General features: G+C 40.9%; 1 protein-coding gene across 1 annotated transcript; it reads right to left on the bottom strand.

Moving 5' to 3' along the window:
• Positions 1-9,897: 9,897 nt before the first annotated feature.
• Positions 9,898-21,142, bottom strand: kcnj5 (potassium inwardly rectifying channel subfamily J member 5; the record flags this gene model as incomplete). The annotated part of the gene is made up of 3 exons (XM_079272455.1): positions 9,898-10,537; positions 18,055-18,928; positions 21,080-21,142. 3 exons carry the CDS (start codon positions 21,140-21,142, stop codon positions 10,149-10,151), a joined length of 1,326 nt encoding a protein of 441 aa, XP_079128581.1. The 3' UTR covers positions 9,898-10,148.
• Between the last annotated feature and the right edge of the window lie 273 nt (positions 21,143-21,415).

Genomic DNA, 21,415 nt, shown 5'->3' on the forward strand with positions numbered 1-21,415 from the left:
GATCCTAGATGCACCAGGCAAACATGACGCCTTTGCTCTTTGATGAAAAAATGGATTGGTGAAATAAATCTTAGTGAAAAGAAGCTCTGCATTTCTAATTGAGGAGAGCTTGTCCCACAGGAGGTCTGCCTGTGTAATAGCTGAGAATACCCAGAATACAAGGAGCCATCCAATCCTAATTAAAGACCTTTTACAGCTGAGTCCCAACATGAATACATGCACAGACACACAAGCACAGGCAGCCATGCATAGACGGGCTCAAACACAAACGCAGACAAGGTCAAGGCTGACTACCACGGTGGCACACACCTACAACAACAAGAAATGTGAAATCAACGAAAACACAATTTTTCTGCTTCAACTTTAACATATTTAAAAAAGATAAGGCTATGAATGTAATGAGCAGCTCTCAAAATCAGGAAGACAAAAAAAACATCACAATCAAATTTGTGGTACAATCACATGTTCTTCAGCTGTTTTCAATGGACTTTCTTAAATTAACAGAATAGTGCTGTGGGAAATGCGTTCAATAGCTTTCTTTCCGAGAGTTGGCTGACAATAATTATACCACTCTCATGTGTGTGCGCTAAATATGAAGCTACCTCCAGCAGCCGGTTAGCTTAGCAAAGCATACCCTTAGCACACAGACTGGCTACAATATGCAACAGCAAGACCTCCAATTTTCAGTGGAAAATCCATTGCTATTCATTGGAAAACATTCTTTGATTTAGACTGTGCCTCGCCCCATCAAGTGTAAAAGTGTCAATCAAGATGGGAACTATCATGGTTTCCTAAGAGACAAAAGCTGATTTTACAGCCCATCACAATGTTAGCCGCATCTTAATATATGGCAAACCAGTGGACTGAAGGACTCACTGAACATTATTCATCATCTCTTGAGAGCCATCATGAGATTGCTTTGGTGGGATTTTTGCTTGATTAGGAGCTGTAAAGTGTGGGCATGTTAGATATGAGGGATGGGGTTTCATTATGCAGCAAATGTGAAAACTTGGACCTGCATGACCTTACGGGCCCACATACATCATCTGCTGAGCCACCAGGAAGTGACACTTGAGGATTTCTAAAGACTTTTGAACAAAAAGGAGGTTTGCTGCATAATGCTCGACACCTTTGCATTCAACTTCAAGGCTATTCCTTTCACTCACACAAGATCAACAACAAAGTGCGGCGAGATTACCTTCTACCACCTTGTTGAAGAAGTGCTGATGGAATTGTAAATGAGCTTTAAAAATTCCCGGAGATTTCAGAGAGAAGAAACACGTAAATTGTGATAAGCTTTGACCCAACTGGATAAATGCACTCCCCTCATGTGATTAGACCCAAGATCCACGTATTCAAATTCTTGCATGAACTGAAAAACGGATTAACGAGTACGTAACATGTAAGCTGCTGGTTGCAACTACATAATTACAAACAACATGCCTCCAATGCTAAAGTACAGTTTTGTATGGACTCATTGTTATACCATTATTAATACCATTATTCAGTTATGCTAAACAGTGTTGTCCACTTGGTAGTTAAAGGAGAACTCCATTGATTTTACACAAAAGTTAAAAGAATCCTGACCACTTTCCATCCTTTATTAGCACAATCCTCAGCCCTCCATCGGGCAAAATTCAAGGAATGTTTGGATCCTTGTCCAGAAAAGATGTCCCCCTGATTCAAATATAATTGATTCTGGATCTTTATAATTAGATTCTTCCCAAGTTTCCTTTTTTTCAGGCTAATCCAAATGCTTACTGAGTATTGATGTCAGAGGTTTAAAAGCTTACTACTGAAAACAACGTTCATTGATTTCAGGTATAACGTAAGCTCCTCTTAATAAGTAAACAGCTCTTCATTTCTTGCCTCAACTAACACCTCATCATTTCAAGCTTTTATGGATGATTCTGAAGGTATCGGTGTTTTTTTAGGCACTCATCGCTAAGCCTAGATAGCTAAGAAGCAACTCTCCGATGGAAAAATGCCCTGAAAATAAGGTTAATTATTTTTAGATGAAAGAAGAAAACCCTGCCGCTGAGATGAAACTTCCTGAGTGAACAGTGAGCCACGAGAAGTTTACATGTAATGGACATGATTTAACGGCCTAATCTGGATCAAAGCATGATCCAGCATGAATGGTACATGAGCATGAGTATGATTCACTAGGACAGGTCAGCACCGTTCTGACAGGGGTAAAATGTCTTATCTCCATCTAGGAGAGCACAGTTATGCAAGAGTTCTCTTTCTCTGGGGGCTAAGTGTCAAATTAAGATGCACTTCAGCAACTAATAAACGTGAGAACTCCCCCTCACCCTTTTACACCATGTGAACAAACCTTATGTTGTGTAACTCCACAAGCATTAACAATGGGATCACAATAGAGTGGAGAAAAAAATAGAAGCTGCAGAGAAAAAGGGATTCGGGGGAAAGATTACGGATTTAGCAGAGCGTGTGTTGGAGGCTGTCAGATATGCCTTCCAGAAGCTAGGTGCTCATTAACATACTTAATTTGTCTAAAAATAGTCTTAATCCAATGCTGAAGGGCAAACAAACAAATCACAGCGTGTGTGGGAAGCATATGACTGATTCTTCACCCTTGTAATTTCAACATGACAACAACATGCGCAATCAGTATAAAAACCATCAAACGAAGTGCCTCTGATGCTTGAGATACCGTTTGTGACCCCTTTGGACACGTTTGCTATGCTGCTCGTGACGGCGCACACTGCAAATGACTGCAGGCTGCGGTGATGCCATGTTAAAAGGTCACAGGCAATACAACTAGCTTGGCTTGAGGGAGGACAAGCAGTGACAAGGAAGCGTGTGTTGAAGATGCATAAAGCTTCTGGGACTTCAAGAGTCTTTGAGACGCATCAGTTTAGCTTGCATAAAGGAAGCGAGATGTAGGGAGCGGTTCCCTCAGCGGCACGCTCGGAGTAGCCTGCTGTGAATGTGTATGAAACAGCAGCAATGTGTAGTGCTGTATAGGCTCATTAAGGACGGCTGCTGTATGCATGAGGAGTTATAGCACAAAGCGGCTCACAGATGCATGTAAATGGCAGGACCCACAGGAGACAATAGCCCTGGTTGAAAATGCTTCAATTGGGTACAGTTCAACACAGCATAGTTTAGTCACATCTCTCTCTCTCTCTATATATATATATATATATATATACATATATATATATGGTGGAGTGCTGTATTTTGTAACACAGACTTTAGGAAAAAGCGTCAATCAGGTGATATCATAGAGCTTGCGGAGAAAATGAAAATGTTGTCATCATCCATCGTCAGAGGCACAGGGGAAAACCTTTAGCAATAACGTCAGCTGTATGACAAAGCAAGATATTCAAGGTAGCTTTCTTTTGATCCGTTGTTTTAGACCCTGTGACAGATACTCTTGTGATACTTTGGGTATGTTCAAATTCTCTCAAAGGCAGATACATTTCACATGGGTACTATTGACTTCAATGATCAATGTGCTTGTGTGTGTGCTGCGGTAGTCATCCACAGGTAGGTGAGAAATCGTCAGCACTCTTTCCTGTTCTAGTATCATTTTAGTGCGTAGGAGGGAGAAGAGTCACGAAGGTTACCAACTCAATAAGCAAGAGAGATGGATCGAGAGAGACAGAGAGAGACAGAGAGAGAGAGAGACAGAGAGAGAGAGAGAGAGAGAGAGAGAGAGAGATGGATCGAGAGAGAGAGAGAGAGAGACAGAGAGAGAGAGAGACAGAGAGAGACAGAGAGAGAGAGAGAGAGAGAGAGAGATGGATCGAGAGAGAGATAGAGAGAGAGAAATGAAAATATAAATATAGAAAGTACACACTCATCTCTGCATTAGATAGTTTGGTTTCCCACAGTTGCTTTTTACAGACAAACTGGTAAACTGTGCAGTGTGCAGCGAAATAAGTAATTCAATTTGATTGTCAGTGTTGGGTTACTTTACACAACTAGTCTTCTCGATTAAATGCACATGAAACCACTTATACTGTATCCCATGTGATTGGATGATTTCTGTCAATAAACCCACAGTTTGCTTTTGCAACTACGACAATATGAATGAAATGAATGAAATGAATGAAATGAATGAAATGAATGAAATGAAATTTATTTATGGAGCGCTTTTCACAGACATGACATCACAAAGTGCTTAACAGCAGAAATTTAAAAAACATAAAAAATCACAATGTGACCCTAGGGTCAATAAATTACATACACAGAATAAAATAAAATAAAAATAAAAATAAAAATAAGATAATAAAAATGAAAACATATTTTGAGAGCAGGTCTAGGACATGGGTTTTTACTCAAACGCCAGCCTAAAAATAGACACTATACCCCCACCGAAGGGAGTAATGAAAACATAAACAACCCTCTATAATTGAATTCGTATGATTTTCACAGATTAAAGAGAGCTGCTTCATTGTCTTGGGTATTGATTCAGAAGGTTTGTGGTGTTACTAAATCAATAAACCCTTAAAGCGTCGAAAGGCATTTATCTATCCTTCTTGTCTGCTCTTTCTTTTTGCATCGCAATCAACACACAGAAAAAGTTGCATCTTTCCTGAATGGCAGACAGTTTAAATATTGCAATAAAACCCAACTGTCAGCACACGAAGCAGGTCTTGCAGAGGCTTAAACATCCTTTGAGAACAAAGTGCTTCTTGGTAACAGAGCTCCCAGACAAAGCTAACCGATGCCTTCATTTGGAGCCATTCTGTGGAACTATTGATTTATCTCTATCATTGATGTGGGATCTCTCACATCTCCCAGACTTCACTCGCTTTCTCCTACACACTCAAAAGGTTCTCAAGAAGGCTTAAATCCTCAACGAGTTGAAAAGCACACTTCAGTTCCAGTCTATTCTTTTCCCCACACTCACCAGTGCAATATTTAGATAAGAGACGGAGGACACGTTTCAAATGGCTGTAAAATATTCTCAAAATGGTCTCAAATGGTGCATTTCTTGTGTCAAAAAAACCTGTTGGTAACAAAGGCTCATTTGTTTGAATCCATAATCCATACCACTCAATCTGGTTAGGCGACATAATGGGAAAATGTCTTCTCCCCAATTACCGACTGGATGTTTTTCTTTGAACCTTCCAACTCTTACTACCTCTCTTCCTCCTTGAAATCGATCAAAACTCCCGTTGTTTGTCTCATAAACCCAATAAAAAGCAGACTTCCATCATCTCTCATTTTTTTTCCCATAATCCCAAGTATCACAGCATCCAATGTTTGCTGCATTGCTCTGTGCTGTGCTCATGATGATGAGTGAGTAAGCTTCTGAAGTGGCTGTGGATTACACACTCCTCTCTCCACTCCAGTACAGTCAGCTATAAACATGCAGAAGCTCTAAAGTCAGTTAATGTTTCACTGCAGTATTAATGTAGAAGTTATGGCTCACGATGATGCAAAAAGGTCAGTGTTAATTGATCAAACCATGTTTGCTCTATTTGCTTGCACAGTTTTAAACAAGACCTGCGATGTTTCACAGAGCATTACTTATTAACACATTGTTTTCCTTATAGTTCATTCTTGAGTGAACTTTTTACCACAAATCAAGAGTTCTTGATTTTGGAAACTCAAATTGTTGCATTTATGTCTCATATCTGCATGCCAAATATAAGCAGCTGGCTAAATTAGCTGAGCATGACACAGCTAGCTATCCCTTAAAGCAAACAAGAATATTTTGCAAAATGTTAAACGAATCTTTTAACATGGGGACTGAATATAGAGTCCTCGTCCTTTGTAATGGTTCTGCACACAGTGATGTGGACTCAAAATTCGGACTCAGAGGCAGTTTGAAGCATCAATCTTTTACTTGAAGATCAAGGAGAGTTCAAGAAGATCAAGCAGATCAAGCAGAGAAGATCAAGCAGAGTTTGGCAACATGGAATCAGTTAGCAAGAATAAATAAAGCAGGCAAGAGGCAGGTGAGCAGAATTGGTCAGGAACAAAGGCTGAAACATTGGATTACATACATTCAACTATCTGGCAAATGACTGGGGAAGGAAGGTTGGTATATATGCAGGGGAGCTAATGAGAGAATGGGGAACAGGTGGTAATGGTGGGAACACGCTGAGGGCAGCTTCAGGGTGTGTGGGGAATGGCAGGTATCTGAAATGACTGGAGACATTGATGACTGGAAAAACAGGAAAGCAAAAGTGTGCAAAAATACATTGACAGAGGAAGGCGTTGTGACAATATTCTCGTGCTCTCAGTGTTGGCTGCCTGTGCTTCTCAGCAGGAGAAGCTCAGCCAGCTTAATTTGAAGCCACAGCCACTCTGGGGGCCATAGAAATCCTCATCAAAGGCTGCCATCGTCCAAACACATCAAAGGGCAGACCTCTGTCTCCTGGCTGGGAAAAGGCAATGGTTTCTCTCTCAGTGTCTGTACAACTGTCTGCTCGCTCCGTTCAAAACACTGAACCAAACAGACTGGCAGTGCTAATGGTGCTACTCATCCATGCTTCGGCTGGATGAGTAGGTCCTTCATGGGGTATTGTTTAACCAGAATTTCAGACATTTCAAAAAATGTTTGTCCCCGAAATGAAACTGCGTCACATTGTTTAACTGACATGCTCCAAACAAATCTTCACCATGAACAAACAGCAGACTGAACTACGTCACCTTCTTGTGATTGGTCCACTTGCTGTGTGAAGCTGTATTACATAAGGTTTCGTAACATGTTCACTGCTGGATCCTGCAGGCTTACAGCTTTTGTGCCTCTTAACAGTGCACAGGAGGAGTCCCAGGAAACCCAACAGGTCTTAAGGGGTGGGGGAAAAAAATCACCAGGCTATCCATGGAAAAATGTGGCAAAATACTGTAAAATAACCCATGCCCTGCTGCATGTGTCTGTGTTTCTGTTCTCTCCGTGTGGAAGTTGTTTAAGCAGAATAAGGGGGAGTCCAAGGATGGAGCAAGAAAATGGAAAGAGCTTACACTAGTTTGTTGCACCAGAGTAAAATTCCTCCCACTTTCTTTTTTCTTTTTTTTCACTGTGACTATAATTGTTCAGGATGTTTTATTATGACTACACAGTTCTTAATGGCCTATGTGCTTCCTTTCTTTGTCTCAAGCATGCATTATTTAAAGGAGAAGGGAAGACTATTAGCTATATGGAAAGAGAAAAGAGAATAGTTACTCTGTTGGTGTGGAGCCATTCATCAGCTTTAGCAATTTTATCTTTATTTGTTCTTCTCCTTTCATAAATTCTTGATTGTGAAAAGGGCACGTCAAACTTGGCAAAAGCATACATGGACCATTTTGCTTTTTGTTGTTTGTTTGTGGCTGTTATTGTGTGTTCATGTGCGCTTTTAGTTTTGCTGACTGATTATGTCTCCCCCCCACACACACACACCTGTGCTCACCCACATGCACCTGCTTTGGGTACCTATTTCAATGCACCATTCAATGGCGCATTATATTCATCATCGTACATTATTCAGATTTGAATCAGGGACTGTCAGCTTGCTGACGAACCAGCCACCAAATGTAATAGCTCGGACAAGAATAGCCTTGACAGCGCATTGCTGTGATTCAGTGAATTTCTATGACACATTGGACACCAAAGGTAACATCATGTTTCATTTCATGACTGGTTGTAGTCTGTAGACACTGAATAAATGTGATTAACCCGGTGACTTCTGCCGAGTTTTCTCTGTCTCTAGTCATTTGCTGTGCTGTGTGTACCTTCTTAATCAGTCTGCCGGCTGTTTTCTGTGATTGTGTCTTCCCGTGTGTGTGTGTGTGTGTGTGCGTGTGTGTGTGTAATTGCAGTCTTCAAACACGCAAAGCCGACTCAGGGATGCTGTTACGGTCCTAAGGACTCCAGCAGCCGCAATTATCCAATACATGAGAAACTGTTGGTTATATGGTGTTTATAGGCCTAGACAACAATTTACAACACGGAGTGGGTTGAGATTGCCACTAAGACACATCCACACTTTACTGCTGTATCATTTTAATTAATGAATTCAAATGTAGACACTGAAAGGGGTGCAACAAAGATCTTGATGCTATCCATTCGATTTGTTCTCTCGCATGCATGAAGCAGAATATGCCTCGAGCTTCAGTACAAGACAAGATTGTTTTGTACCGATAATGATTAAAGGTCGCTTAAGTCTCCTTTTTATGATTTGATACGCGTCTAATCCAGTTTTCAGCTTCTGCGTCAGACACAGTTGTTTTACCCAGAGCCATGGCCAAAAATCTGTCTTTTTGTCACAGTACAGCTGATACAGTGCAGCGTCACACGTGGTAAATGAAACTCTCCAATCCTCAGTTTCAAAGTTATGTGCGAAATAATTACACACTCACACACTCTCATGCAACCGCTCATGCATGCACACATTATCTAACAGGAACATGTTGTTCTTTCGACCATATTATGTTTATTCCCATGAGAACACACAGACAACAGATGACATTCCAGCAACGAAAGATGATCTCTCGCTAATGGCAAACGTATCGTTTAAATGGAATACACAGTAAGATGCTGAAATGTCACATTGAAAACAAATACATTGATTGGACAAGCATCTGTAAAAAAAATCAAAATAAACAGAGTAACATAGAATTAGGGAGGGGGGGATTTTAAAGTATTGGGAATTTATCTTTTCGACAAATGATAATTGAATATTAATACATTATCTGATAATATATTGTAGAAATCTCATAATTTGCATGCCTAGAAAATACCCTGTGTTTCTTACTGTATGAAACTTAACCAGCAATGGGACGCATAGGGGTTGATTCATGCATGCAAGCTCTGACACGTGTCCTTTCAAAGAAAGGTTAACAACTACTGTGAAGCAGTAGTCACAATGGCCACAAAGCAAAAGACCCAGTGGTGGTTTGTGGAACAGGGCCAAAGAGCAAACTGAACCAAGAGCGTGTCAGTGGACAAAGAAGAATTAAAGTAAGGTGAACACTATAGACGAAGTTCAGAGGAAATAACTACGAGGAAGGCAAATATTGCGGGTGATGAGCTTGCCGTCGACTAAACTTGTTGGATTTGACAGAAAACCTGCTTCTATCTTCAGTAGACTTAACTTTCATGTTGCTGAAAAACATAGTGGATATCTTTTAAATATTTAAAACAAAAAGAAAAACATAGGATACAATGGACGTTTCATTTTGCTCGTGGAGTATTTGAAATATTCATGTGTGTACTTTATAGAAATCCAGAACATTTCAAATCAATCCTTCATATAAATATTTGAACCTACATTTGAATGTCACTTTTAAGTAGGACTGACATGCATCAGCCGGGGTCAGGTCAGTGTGTCACCTCGTGGGAAATTGTGCTTTCTGTCCCTAGAAAAGGCTTGTAATTAATGTTTTCGTTGATGCAGCGGGAAGGGGAATTAAATCTTTAATCAGTCAAAAAGTTTTCAAAATAATCAGTCAGTGGCATATACAGCTTTCAACCAGCAATTGCCTTGTTCTTATTGTTGATTTCAAATCCCTAAAAATGACTGAAATGAGGTACTAGCTGGTTTCTTTTGGGTCAAGGCTCCCAGTATGTTGGGGAGACACACAATGAGTGTATTTACGACAGTACAACCATGAAGAAAGTGTGAACAAATAAATTTCTTTCTTCGAACAAATTTGTACAAATATTAATCTCCCACATAAAGAAAGTAAAACAAAAAACGTCAATAACAAGGTTGATTTAATCACTGAATTATCACTCAAAAGCTGCTGTCAGACACGTTAGCTGTGCTATGAGAGTGACTCTGTTCAAATGAAGCTGAATCAACACACTCTTAAATGAGAATACTGGGGTATCCATAATACGCCCATGGTACTCTGTCATGGCTACCAGTTTCAGCTCAGGTTTACGTTATACAACTTACAGCTGTTGCAGCAGTAAGTGTTTGTTACGATTATAAAAAGACAATCCGACCACCAACCTTTTAGTGTAGATATAGATACGTGTCTACAAAACCAATCTATACTATAGATTGAGACTCTAGTAGAGGAGTATTGCATGAGTCGGGGGCTGGAGACGGAGTTCTGGTACCTCCGAGCATTGCAATGGAACAAGCTGGCCGTTGACTAAATGAAGCATTATATTGTCCTGTCCTCATGTCCAGTCTCTCCTGGGGTTTTAGCTGATGTGGCCGCCAATCACATCAGTCAGGCAGTCCGTCAGCAAAGGGCGGATCCTCCAAAGCAGCAGCTGAGCCATTGGTCTCTCCTCTGTCACCCCCTGAATCTCTCTCCTCCTTGTCCTCATCTGGGCTGAGTGGGTCCCGTTCGGACAGGCGGTTTAGGGCGTCAAAAGTACTATGCGTTTTGGGGTCAGGGCTAAGGAGCGAGAGCTGAGGCAATAGTGGCCCATCCCGAAGCTTAGCAGCTAGCTCCTTGGCGCTGCAGGTGGGGGTGTTGGTCTCGTAGATCTCATGGAAGTTGTTGTAGTCGACCTCGTAGAAGCCCTTCTCCAGGGAGAGAACCGGTGTGAAGCGGTAGCCCCAAAGCACCTCTGTGTCCAGGTAGGAACTCCGTGCCTGGCATGTCATCCCTGTCACAGGTATGAATCGGTGTATGTGTCCACATGCACACACATGCACACAATCAGGTAAACAAACACACACACACACACACACACACACGGAAAGACATGTGGGGAGAAAGAGAGAGAGAGTCTGAAAATTAGTCATGGTTATACAAGAACTGTAAAAAAAGGGCCAATACCTGCACGTCATGCCGTCATGGTGGTGAATGCCATAATGTGTGAAACAGCACATATCTAACAGTAGAAGGTGTGAGCTGTTTGGTTCATAAATTGCATGTCAAATTTTCACACAACGTTAAAAAAAGTGTCAATAATATTTTCGGAGGTGTCTTTCAAATCAGTAAAACAAATTTGTATTCCAGAGTTAAAAGTTAAAAGACTTGGCATTTTGAAAAGTCAATGCTAAAGGCCCAACTTCCCTGTACTGTTATTGATTACGTCTGTGTTTTTCCGACAGTGAAAAATATGGAGCAAGAAAAGTTGAGCTGCAGAAAGTTAGCCATGCAGCTAATGGCTTATTGTCAAACAAACATTAAGAAATAAATACTGAATAGGTATTACAAAACACACAATAAGTCACAGATGTAATAGCCCAGTGTTACTGTAAGGTATGAACAGGATTTAGTGGTAACAATATACACCCTCATTAGCGGCGAGCAAGCTAGCCACTATCATCTCTCTTGTGTTTTCAACATTAGCATAAATAAGACAAATGTGCTCACTGCTACATAAGGCTAAAACAAATGCCCACCTGAAGAGTAAAGAAAGGAGAGAGGTAGTGAAGGTTACCATTACCAAATTTCAGTGATATTAAATATTTTTTCACAAATTTTTTACAATCCTTTCGTAATGTTCTTAATTTATGTCACATAACGTAGGCAACGTAAATGACTGGTTATGTCATTTTAACCCAAACCATGATCTTTAACTCAGCCTCACCAAATAGTTGTGTTGCCTAAACCTAAGTAACACCAAGGGGGGTCCTGACCGAGCTTTCATATGTGACAATTCGTCTTTAGGCCTTTTCAGATTTCCTTTATTTCTGATTTCTTTCCCTTTTTTCCAGCAGTAGCTAGCTTCTTCAGTTAGCCAATGCAAAACTTAGCTTGTTGTAGCAGCTCTGAAGGACTGTTAAGCTAACGGCGAGTCGGCTTGTGTCACAAGCAGGCACTGTCCTTCCCACTCTCACCGAGAAACCTCATTTCAACTTTGAAATGTTCAGCTTCATAAGGAGACATTGTTATTTTCCATTCTCGTGTTATTGGTCTAACAGTTATTACCCAAGCGAAGCCCGCAACACATTTTGACAGTCACTCTTCAAGCCTTCAGGGGGTGAGAAGGATAGATTTTGGGTGGAGTATTGCTTTAAACTGGAACCATCTGCCTCCCCATAGATGCTTTGCTCGCCCAGCTGTTGAGTTACATGATGTTCTATCTGTAAATGCATAACATCACCAATAACAACAAGCATGTGTTCTAAAATAGATGTAGATGCAAGGCTTTTGCACCTTTTCATCAGCATTCCCTCCGGATATGAGTGGCCTAGTTTCCACATTTAACTTGTGAAATGTTTGTTATTTCTGTGACTGGATCATCAAAGACAATACAATGTCTTTCAGTCACTATGAAGGATTCTCTATAGTGTTGGAATATTGTTTGATGTGTTGGTTTTAAATTCTTAGTTTAGCTAATACCTGGGATTCCAAATACATAACGTTGTGGTGTGAAGATCTATTAGTATCTTGTCCTATTAGCATTTCATTTTATTACGGTTTTGTCACAATTCAAGAGTCCAGGGGCTTTTGACTTATACTTCTTGATGTGATATAAACAGGATGATTGAGACTCTGATGCATTGGTATTGTGTTGATTTTTGTGATTTAAAAACAAAACAATATTAGACAGTAGTCACTTCCTGAGGGATTAGATGATTCACAAATTCACAAATACAAAATCAAAATGTACCACGCCACACGCGCACAAACATTTTTCACATATAGCTATTAGAATACGACAGACTAATAGTATTTGAAGACGTACTTTCCATTTTTCTATACCAACAGTAACACAGTATGTATGGTAATGTCTTCCGCTTCCCTGTGCTGCTAAGCTCTTGGCTCCAAAGGAGTGAATTGGCTCTTCCCTCTTGCATCTTTTATAAAAAAATAGCTGTTTTTATGATAAAAAGGTTGGTTGAAAAAGTGTGCTGCAGGGAGACAATTGTGCTGTGATGTGTTCATGTGCTTCACGACTTGAGAGATCGCAGATGAGCACCAGCCATTTAAATAAAAAAATATTTAAATAATTATTAATAATTCGTTTTTTCACGACAACCAGGTTTGCCACACATCTTCACACGAGCACATGAACACAACACACTGCCATGCAGACACATGTCCTGTATTTGTTTCACATTATTTAGACTCTGGAAATACAACTCAACTAACAACCGTGGTTCTCCACCAGACCAACAGTGGCAAAGCAACAAAAATGAAGCAATCAAGCGTGTGAGTTTAGTAGCTTCTTGCGTTGCAAAAACTGTATTTCCACAGCATGTAAAGACACACACACACACAGCTTAGCAGAGTGGTTCCTGAACCTGTTCTACAGGGCTCCTCTTTTGTGAATATGAATATGTTCTGGGCCCAGCCCGGGCCAGAGCTAAGCGTTAGCGTCACCTCAGCAATCAGAGCGGCCAAAACACTTTTCAACTCAAAATAGCAAACAGGATAAAGCATGCAAGAGCACATGGTCTTTGAATATGAATGCTGCGTGGGTGAGGAAGAGGAAACAATGAAGTCACCACTCTGTTACCAACACGTCTTTCTCACAACAGACATTGAGGTGTATTTAATAACTCCATAACGGTTGCTTTCCACATGCTGGCTCACTGGCACACCAAAATGAAAATGATTAGCGACACCTTTGCTTGAATGTCAGAACGTCATTGCAGGTGTAACTGCTGCTGCCTCCCATGTAACACTCCATATGGGCTTACGACATCCCACCAGCATCCACCTGTAGACTTCCCCTGGGCGAAAGGTTTTATCGCCACTCCCCAGTCTGAGCTGTGGTTAGGTTGACTTATCCAGGCAGTGACAAGGTCAGAGCCTACATGTCAAATATAATTCATGTCTGCCGGGAAAAACACCTAGAACACCTCTAGCCTATAACATGTCACCATTAAATTGTGAAAAAAGGTTAAATCTGGTTACAAGCTGATGATTTTCCATCTAATAAATGCCTTACCACTTAAAATATTTACACAAGGGATGGTTGCTGATGATAAAACAAAATGTCTTATGATAGCATATACAGAGCCACTGGGCACCAAACTGCACTTGTTAATAAATTGAAGCTTTCCATTATTTGCTATTCTTTGTATTTGTACTATGAAATACAATGTTCAGATGGATTGTTCAATTAAATCTGTGTAAAATTAAAAATATGTTTTGCTTTCTGTAAAAGATAACATTTGCATGTAACTTTTAAGATCACATGCACCAACGCTTTTTTTTTACCTGCACCCAAATATTTTTTTACTGCACCATTTGGTGTATTTGTAGTTCTTTGTCTGCAATTCTGCCACAAATATGCGACCAAAAGAAGTCCAATAATGACTGCAGCATTTTTATTTTTGTTTTACCGTTACAATTACTTTTAGAGTTTTTTCCCTGGTCAACGTCGAGGTCATTCTGAACAGACCTTCATTGACAATTTCAGCAAACCAAGAGTTTTTGAGAGTTTAAACATTATTAACATTTCATGTAAATTGAGCTAACTTTCCTTTTAATGTTATCCAAAACTGTGCTTTAAAATAACATCACGTCAATATTCAATTTGAACAGGAAACCATTGACAATTTCAGCAAACCTATTAAGGATGTGTTTTTATTACACTTTAAATAAGTGGAAATTACCAATAAATTACAATTCCATTTCAGCAAACTTTCCTTGGAATTTTCAAAAAAAACTACCAGAAGGAAAATATTTATTCACTTCAAAATAGGGTTGGTAATCTTATTCAAAAACATTTGGGATTTTTATGTTTAAATTCTCATTAAATCCTGACAGCAATCAATGAATCAATTGCTCTGCAAAACGCTCTCCGAAATGTTACAATTAGACGAGCGACCTATCTGCGTGTATTCTGCCTTGCTCGTCTTGTACAAACTGCTAGCTTGACAGAATACTAACAATAGCCATGTTCGCTGTTTACGTTTATAATGACAATTTTGGGGGAGTCGCTTTGGAGGAAGGACTTAAGTCAGCATTTTTGCACTTCTGTTCCCTGGTATCAAAGTCAAAGGTCTTTGGTTCGAAGCCTGAAATAAAGTTTACATTTAAGAGTTAAGTTTTAATATTTTGTTCCACGACATTAAATACGTCAGCATGTACCCCTCTTGTGAAATTTTGAAGCTTTTACCTGTCTTAGAAAATAATGCTAACAAATGGCTATATGATACTACAAAACATCATCATGCTGATAAGTCCTCCTTTACAACCTTGTGCATATTCCAGCACATGCGACCATGGTGTAGTTCGTTTCCAGCCTCACATTCGCTTTTACTTCTGCCGAGTGCATTGAAAAAAATGATCATCACTTGCCTTGCTGAACAAAACAAAACATTTGTTTGCCACAGCGCTTCTGCAATTATCCAAAACCCCATTGGCTTTTTGTCGGGGGAACCATTGCGAAGATCATTCACGGGTTGGCCTAAAAAATGACTCCTACCTGCAGCACTCTATTGGTAGTGTATTTCAATCACCTTTCTCCTCCCTTTCCTCTATCTTTGTGTTAAGGACACCATCGCTGCATCCTTTGCATTGACGACTGTGATTGGTTTAGAAATACAAAGAAGCCAGATCGTTTTTTCCCTATGGAGGAATGATAATGTGTGAAGCCAGATCTTTCTTTAGTGCTGACACAGCGCTGAGGAGATAGGTCTGGCTATGCAAGACTAGGTTGCTTTTGATATTCGGAAAAATAAACATGCTTGTACTTCTTGTTTCATGATAAATTATAACTATTGTGAATATGAGATCTGATTGGATACTTTTATAGTGTTGTGACATTTTGTATCTGCTCTGCATTCATCATCTGAGGGAATGTTTTTGAGTGTATTGTAGGTTGTCTGTATTTATATATTTTCATGAGAGCAGTTACACTGTGTTATCAAGTAGGATGGCAGAATGTTCTTTAGCAAGTCATCCTTTTGTTTTCATTTTTAATCCAAAATGCTGTGGGAGTGCCCGGGAAACAAATGCTGTTCGTGATTTCCAGACCCTGACTCACAATTCTGCTTGAAACCATGGATGTGTCGGAGAAAACAAGCGATGGCCGGCCATTAAAGAGAAAATGATGCCATTTCACCACCCACTTATCTGTCACTTCCAAAACTCAAGCATCCACCTCGTGATTTGGTAAATATTTTTGTTCAATCGTGAGTGTTTACTCCAGGGTATGTGAAGCATGAGCAATTCATGGACATCATGAGATGCTGGTTTTAATCTTTCTCTGTTTGATTGAGTTTAATAATAATTACTTGCTTCATATGACCTATAAATGTGTATTCTCCAACTTAAAAAACAAATAGTGAATGAGGTTTGTACTGGAGCTCTCCCCTGGCATTACTCCTCGAGATTTAACAATATTAAGATTCTTTCCTGTTGAATCAGATAAAGCAAATATGTTTTGCATACCAGAGCATTGGCCACCCATTCATTGCTACATGGACAGCAAATGTATCACTTTTAAAATGAGATGTGGGGGTGCTAACTCAGGCATACATTTGAATGTTTGTAACTTTAGGACCTTTATACCACAATTAAAAAGACACAATTATTATCAATGGAAAGTACTTATTACAGGCTTTAATCTAACCCACTGCTTTAGGGTCTTGTCTTTAGGGTCTTGTGTGTCAAATGCAATCTATTATATACATACTTGTTAAAGCTGAAGACAAAATTAGAAGACTAATGTTACTATGGCAAAAGCTATGAAAAGGGTTAAGAAATACTTTCCATTGAGCTATCCTACAATTTCCCTGCTTACGCTCTGTGACCTGTTTAACAAGTCTCATTGAGGTTAACAGGGGAAGGAAGTAGGGGAGGGCTACTGGATGGTCAGATTGGTCTGTTGCCTAGCGGTCAAGGACGGTGACGACATAGCCCTCGCATGATGCAATGGTCTCTGCCGGTGAAGCGAAAGGTGATCTAATGCCTGAGTCAAGTATCCGCCAGCGTGAGCAGGAAGCATGATGACTACTGGTGCTTTGGAGGAAGACAAAAAAAAATCCAAAATGAAATAGAGCAGAAATGTTGAGATGCATGCAAAGCCATGCCTGATCGCACTAGAGAGCTTGATGTTTTGTACGTTGTATGTTTTTAAAGAGACATTTGTGTTGACAAAATGCTCCGAATCAACCAGTGTGTCTTATTTACTGATGCGAGGTACAATGATAACAAATAAAGTGAATTAGTAACATGTATAATCCATTGTATTTAAAATGAGTCGAATGTGATTCGTCTTTGTATAAAGGCAAATAACAATGCAACTTAGGCATATAAACAATACTTGATTTAGCTAATGCACCACAAAAAAACAGATTAGAACAGCATATTAACAGCAAGCTATATGGTCCATCATGCTGTAAAAGTTTCTTTAAAAAATAAAAGATGAAACATGAGCTTTAAATATCATACTTTGTGTCTTTGTAAAACAATCATCGTTGAGTTCTCTTGTGGCCTTGAACACAGTCTCATTCTGGGAAATAGGAGCTTTGTGGAACTTTACAGAAACACCGGGTCATGTCTGCCTCTTAAGTGCAACCAGCCTGGAACACTTTTCAGGGCTGCTTGGCCTTTACCCAAAACACGGACCAGCAGTGTAGCTACACTTTACTCATTTTGAAATACACAATATCAAAGACATAACCTTGACGTAGCAACAGTGGAGATGCTGGCTGCAGTGAGTACAGAGGAACATTTGCAAGGCAGTTGGGACGTGATCAGCTTTCTGCCTCAGTTGAAGCAACAAATGATTTAAAAAATGTAGCTATCGTATGGTAATGAAGACAACAACTGCAGTTGAATGCGTAATGAAGGAAACAATTGCAAACTTTCTCCAAACATTTGTCAGCTGTTATGAAATTGTTGAAATATTAAGATCGCCATTAAAACTTCAAGAGATTCATTAATATTATTTATGTCTCACTTAGAGAGTTTGTTATGTATTGAGTTAGTCTCTCTGTCTTCCCACCCATGACCATTTTGTCTTTTGCAATCAGCAGCATTTACAGGTACTTACTACTGCCCCTGCTCTCTGTAAAGCCATTTATCTTTCCATGTAAACCTCTTCTCTCTTTCCATCCATTTGTCCATCTTCCCATACCTCCCACTCAGCACACTTCCTGCATCTACTATTTCATCGATCTCTGCCTCTCATTAGTCCACCCATCATCCATGCGTCCTCCCATTCCACATTTCCCCCCTTCCTCTTATCATCCCCCCACTGCTTCATACCTGTGGCTTCGACCATGCCCTCAAGGATGACCACAATCTCGAACTCCTCCTTCTCCATTTGCGTCAGTGTCATCTCCCAGAAGGGGCTCCTCTCGTTGATCTCGTGAGAGATGATCAGGGGCGACACCAGGAAAAGCCGGTCATCTCCCGTGTCAAAGCCGATGTTGATGTCAGTCTGGTTGAGCGGGATGAACTCCCCCTCCTTGGTCTGCTGCGAGCGGATCAGCTTCGCTCGGATCGATGCCTCCACGATGTGAGAGTTCCTCAGGTCTCCCACCCGAAACATCAGGCACATCTTGTTGTCTCGCACCGATATGACAGCATTGTGCGAGAACATGAGGGTCTCGGCACGGTTCTTTGGCTGTGAGATCTTGACAAACATGCAGCCCACCATCATGGCGTTAACAATGGAACCCAAGATGGCCTGCACCAAAAGCAGAATAATACCCTCGGGGCATTTTTCTGTGATTACACGATAACCGTACCCAATGGTGGTCTCTGTTTCAATGGAGAAGAGGAAGGCTGAGACAAAACTGTTGAGGTTCTCCACACAAGGGGTCCAGCCCTCCTCATCAGCATGCACCAGATCCCCACGGATGAGCGCTATCAGCCACCACAGAAAGCCAAAGAAAAGCCAGTTGACTATATAGACCAAGGTGAAAATGAAGAGACTAAGACGCCAGCGTAGGTCCACCAGCGTAGTGAACAAGTCACTGAGGTATCGGTAGGTCTCTTGCACGTTTCCATGATGAACGTTGCACTTGCCGTCCTTCTGCACATATCGTTGACGTGGCTTCTTCGCCGGGTCAGAAATCAGGTGGGTTCGCTCAGTCGAGATCTGAGCCTCCCGCAAGTGTTTAGGAAGCTTCTTCACCTAGAGGAAAGAGAAAGAGGAAGCGAGAAGCAATGGGAAGGAGGAGAATGAAAGAAAGCAAGCAAAGAAAGAAAGAGAGAACAGTCACAATTTAAGTTTTTCTCCACATGAGTGTACTTTACTGGAGACACTTTCTTCTGATTTATTTTCATTAATATTTTCTCCAAAGCTCTATTGAGTGTGTACAGGAGGATGTAGGTGTTAACCTTTTTAATGAGATTTTTTTTCAGCCTGTGAACATGCACACTACTCTGTTCTTCTGGCATGAAGGCAAATACAATTACCAACCGTTATAAAGTCACTAATCTGTGCTACTCCACAATGACATTGTAGGTGTCAGTATATGCACACATATAGAGGGAGAAAGAGAGAGTAAGGACACAACAGGAACACAAGGGCGCCCAGGTCTTTGTCTATGTTGGCCCAGGTCCAGCGAGGCGATCTGGCTCCACAGCTGTGCCCTGCCTCCCTCCCTGTCCCCTGTGTTCCCTCCCCTTGCACCCCATGGGACATTGGCAGGCTTGGATAGGAAAATATCCTACATCCTCCCCCAATAGCCCCTTATGGCATCCTCAAAAAGATTGGCATATGCCTTGGCACACATATTGCGCTTATCTGGAAACCGGCTTTCCTGCACTAGATGTAGGATTCTGATATTGTATGTTTTAGACCATTCAGGCTTATGAAAAACAAAGACTACCACACACTTTGTGGAGACATGCATACATACAGACAGGACGACACACACATGCTGGAGGACAAAGTTTCAGGGCACCTTTCAAACACACCAAGGACATTTGGCAGCACACTGACACTTTCCAATCCGAGTTGATAATTGAAATGCATTGTGTCGAGGAAAGAAAACAGCTCCCGTGCCCTCTGAATCTCTCGCTTCGAAGACGACACCTGGGATCCGTCTCTCTCTAGAGCTACGCTCACATCACCAGACAAGTTACGTCCTATTGCGGTTACAGTGACTACTCCTCTGCTCTATCACATAGACGACCACTCTCCCAGTTCAGCTGGGGATGGACATCGAAGGCACTACAATACCCTTTGGTGCATTTGATCGCAGGGCCTGGACAATAAAATCTGTCAGACAGCTTTATTGAGGATGGTTTCTTGTCGATGACATGTGCTGTTTCACTGCAGTCCTGTCTACATGCACACCAGGTCCGGCCTGCATGTGCAGTATTGAGTTCTCAGATATTGATTTGAAGTGATACCTGTTTAAGGAACATTGTGACAAAGGAGAATTGAAAGACAATGCTCATTGAATGGCATCGCAATTAGCAGCTTGATGACATGGCATTCACTAGATGTCAATGGGCTCCCTTTTTACCAACTGTGCTCAGGGATAGTGGATCAATTATAGATTCAGAACACAGTCAGTCCACCATTTCTTAGGGTGACACTTTTCACTGACATCAGTTAATGTACACAGTTGTTGTCTTTTCAGTAGTTTTTAATCACTACTTCATTTTAAATGACAGCTAAAATAGGCCCATTCATTTCCACACTTTGGCGTTGGACTAATTTAGTGATGGATGAAGCTGTCACCAGGAATGCCACCTAATCTTTGGCCTTTGTAGTCAATACGGTCTGTGAGGGTGATGGTCGACAAACAAATTCATTCGTACTCGTTTCGTGGGAGGAGTAAATGGTGGTTGTTTGAGTCTTTGTGGCTGCGCTTGGGTAGACAGCATAACTTCCAATCAGCTGGGGAATCAGGACCGATAACCAGTGCCACTCCACCATCCGTTAATGGGAGTGGGTGGGGTGTCTCTTCTTTATTTCTTTTCCTCCACTGCCAAGCCAACCCAGCTATATATTTATGTGAACTAAAGAAACACGTTATGTTACACTTTATGGAACTTGATCTATAACCTGTACTGTTTATTTGATCGATAAAGCAATCAACTAATCAATTAATGGGAAGCAATCAGTCTGGTTTCCTTTCTCACACACTTCGCTCTGTCCTTGTACTAATCATTCCCGTCTCTCTAGATCTTCTCCATCTCCTTTCTGTCCTCTGCTCGCTCTATGAGCCCCCATCAGCATGATGCCTCTCTCTCACATCGTCTGTCCCTGCTGTGGGGAAATCGTAGTGATCAGTGCAGTGTTTGACCAGTAGTGGATGTGAATCTTTACCTGTGCAGGTGTGACTTCTATCTCCATGTTGTGGTCCATGAGGATTCGAGAATCTCCTGCCATCCTCAGCTGAAGCTCAAAACCTGTAAGACATAAGGACGTGCGATAGTCAATTGAATTTCGGCTCGAAAACAAACATGGTCATTTTGTTGGACCCTTCAGCAGCACATTGAGCTTCAGTTGATTGATAACCAACATTATAATATACCCATACCACCGAGATTAAAGATCAAAACTACAGTACCCTCAGAGCAGGCATGTTTCCAAGCTTGATCCATTGGTCTTTCAACCTTTCAACCCTCAACTATCTGAATTCCTCATCCTCTTAGAAAAGTA

The sequence above is a fragment of the Melanostigma gelatinosum genome (genome assembly GCF_949748355.1).
Source record: "Melanostigma gelatinosum genome assembly, chromosome: 7".
NCBI classification, from domain to species: domain Eukaryota; kingdom Metazoa; phylum Chordata; class Actinopteri; order Perciformes; family Zoarcidae; genus Melanostigma; species Melanostigma gelatinosum.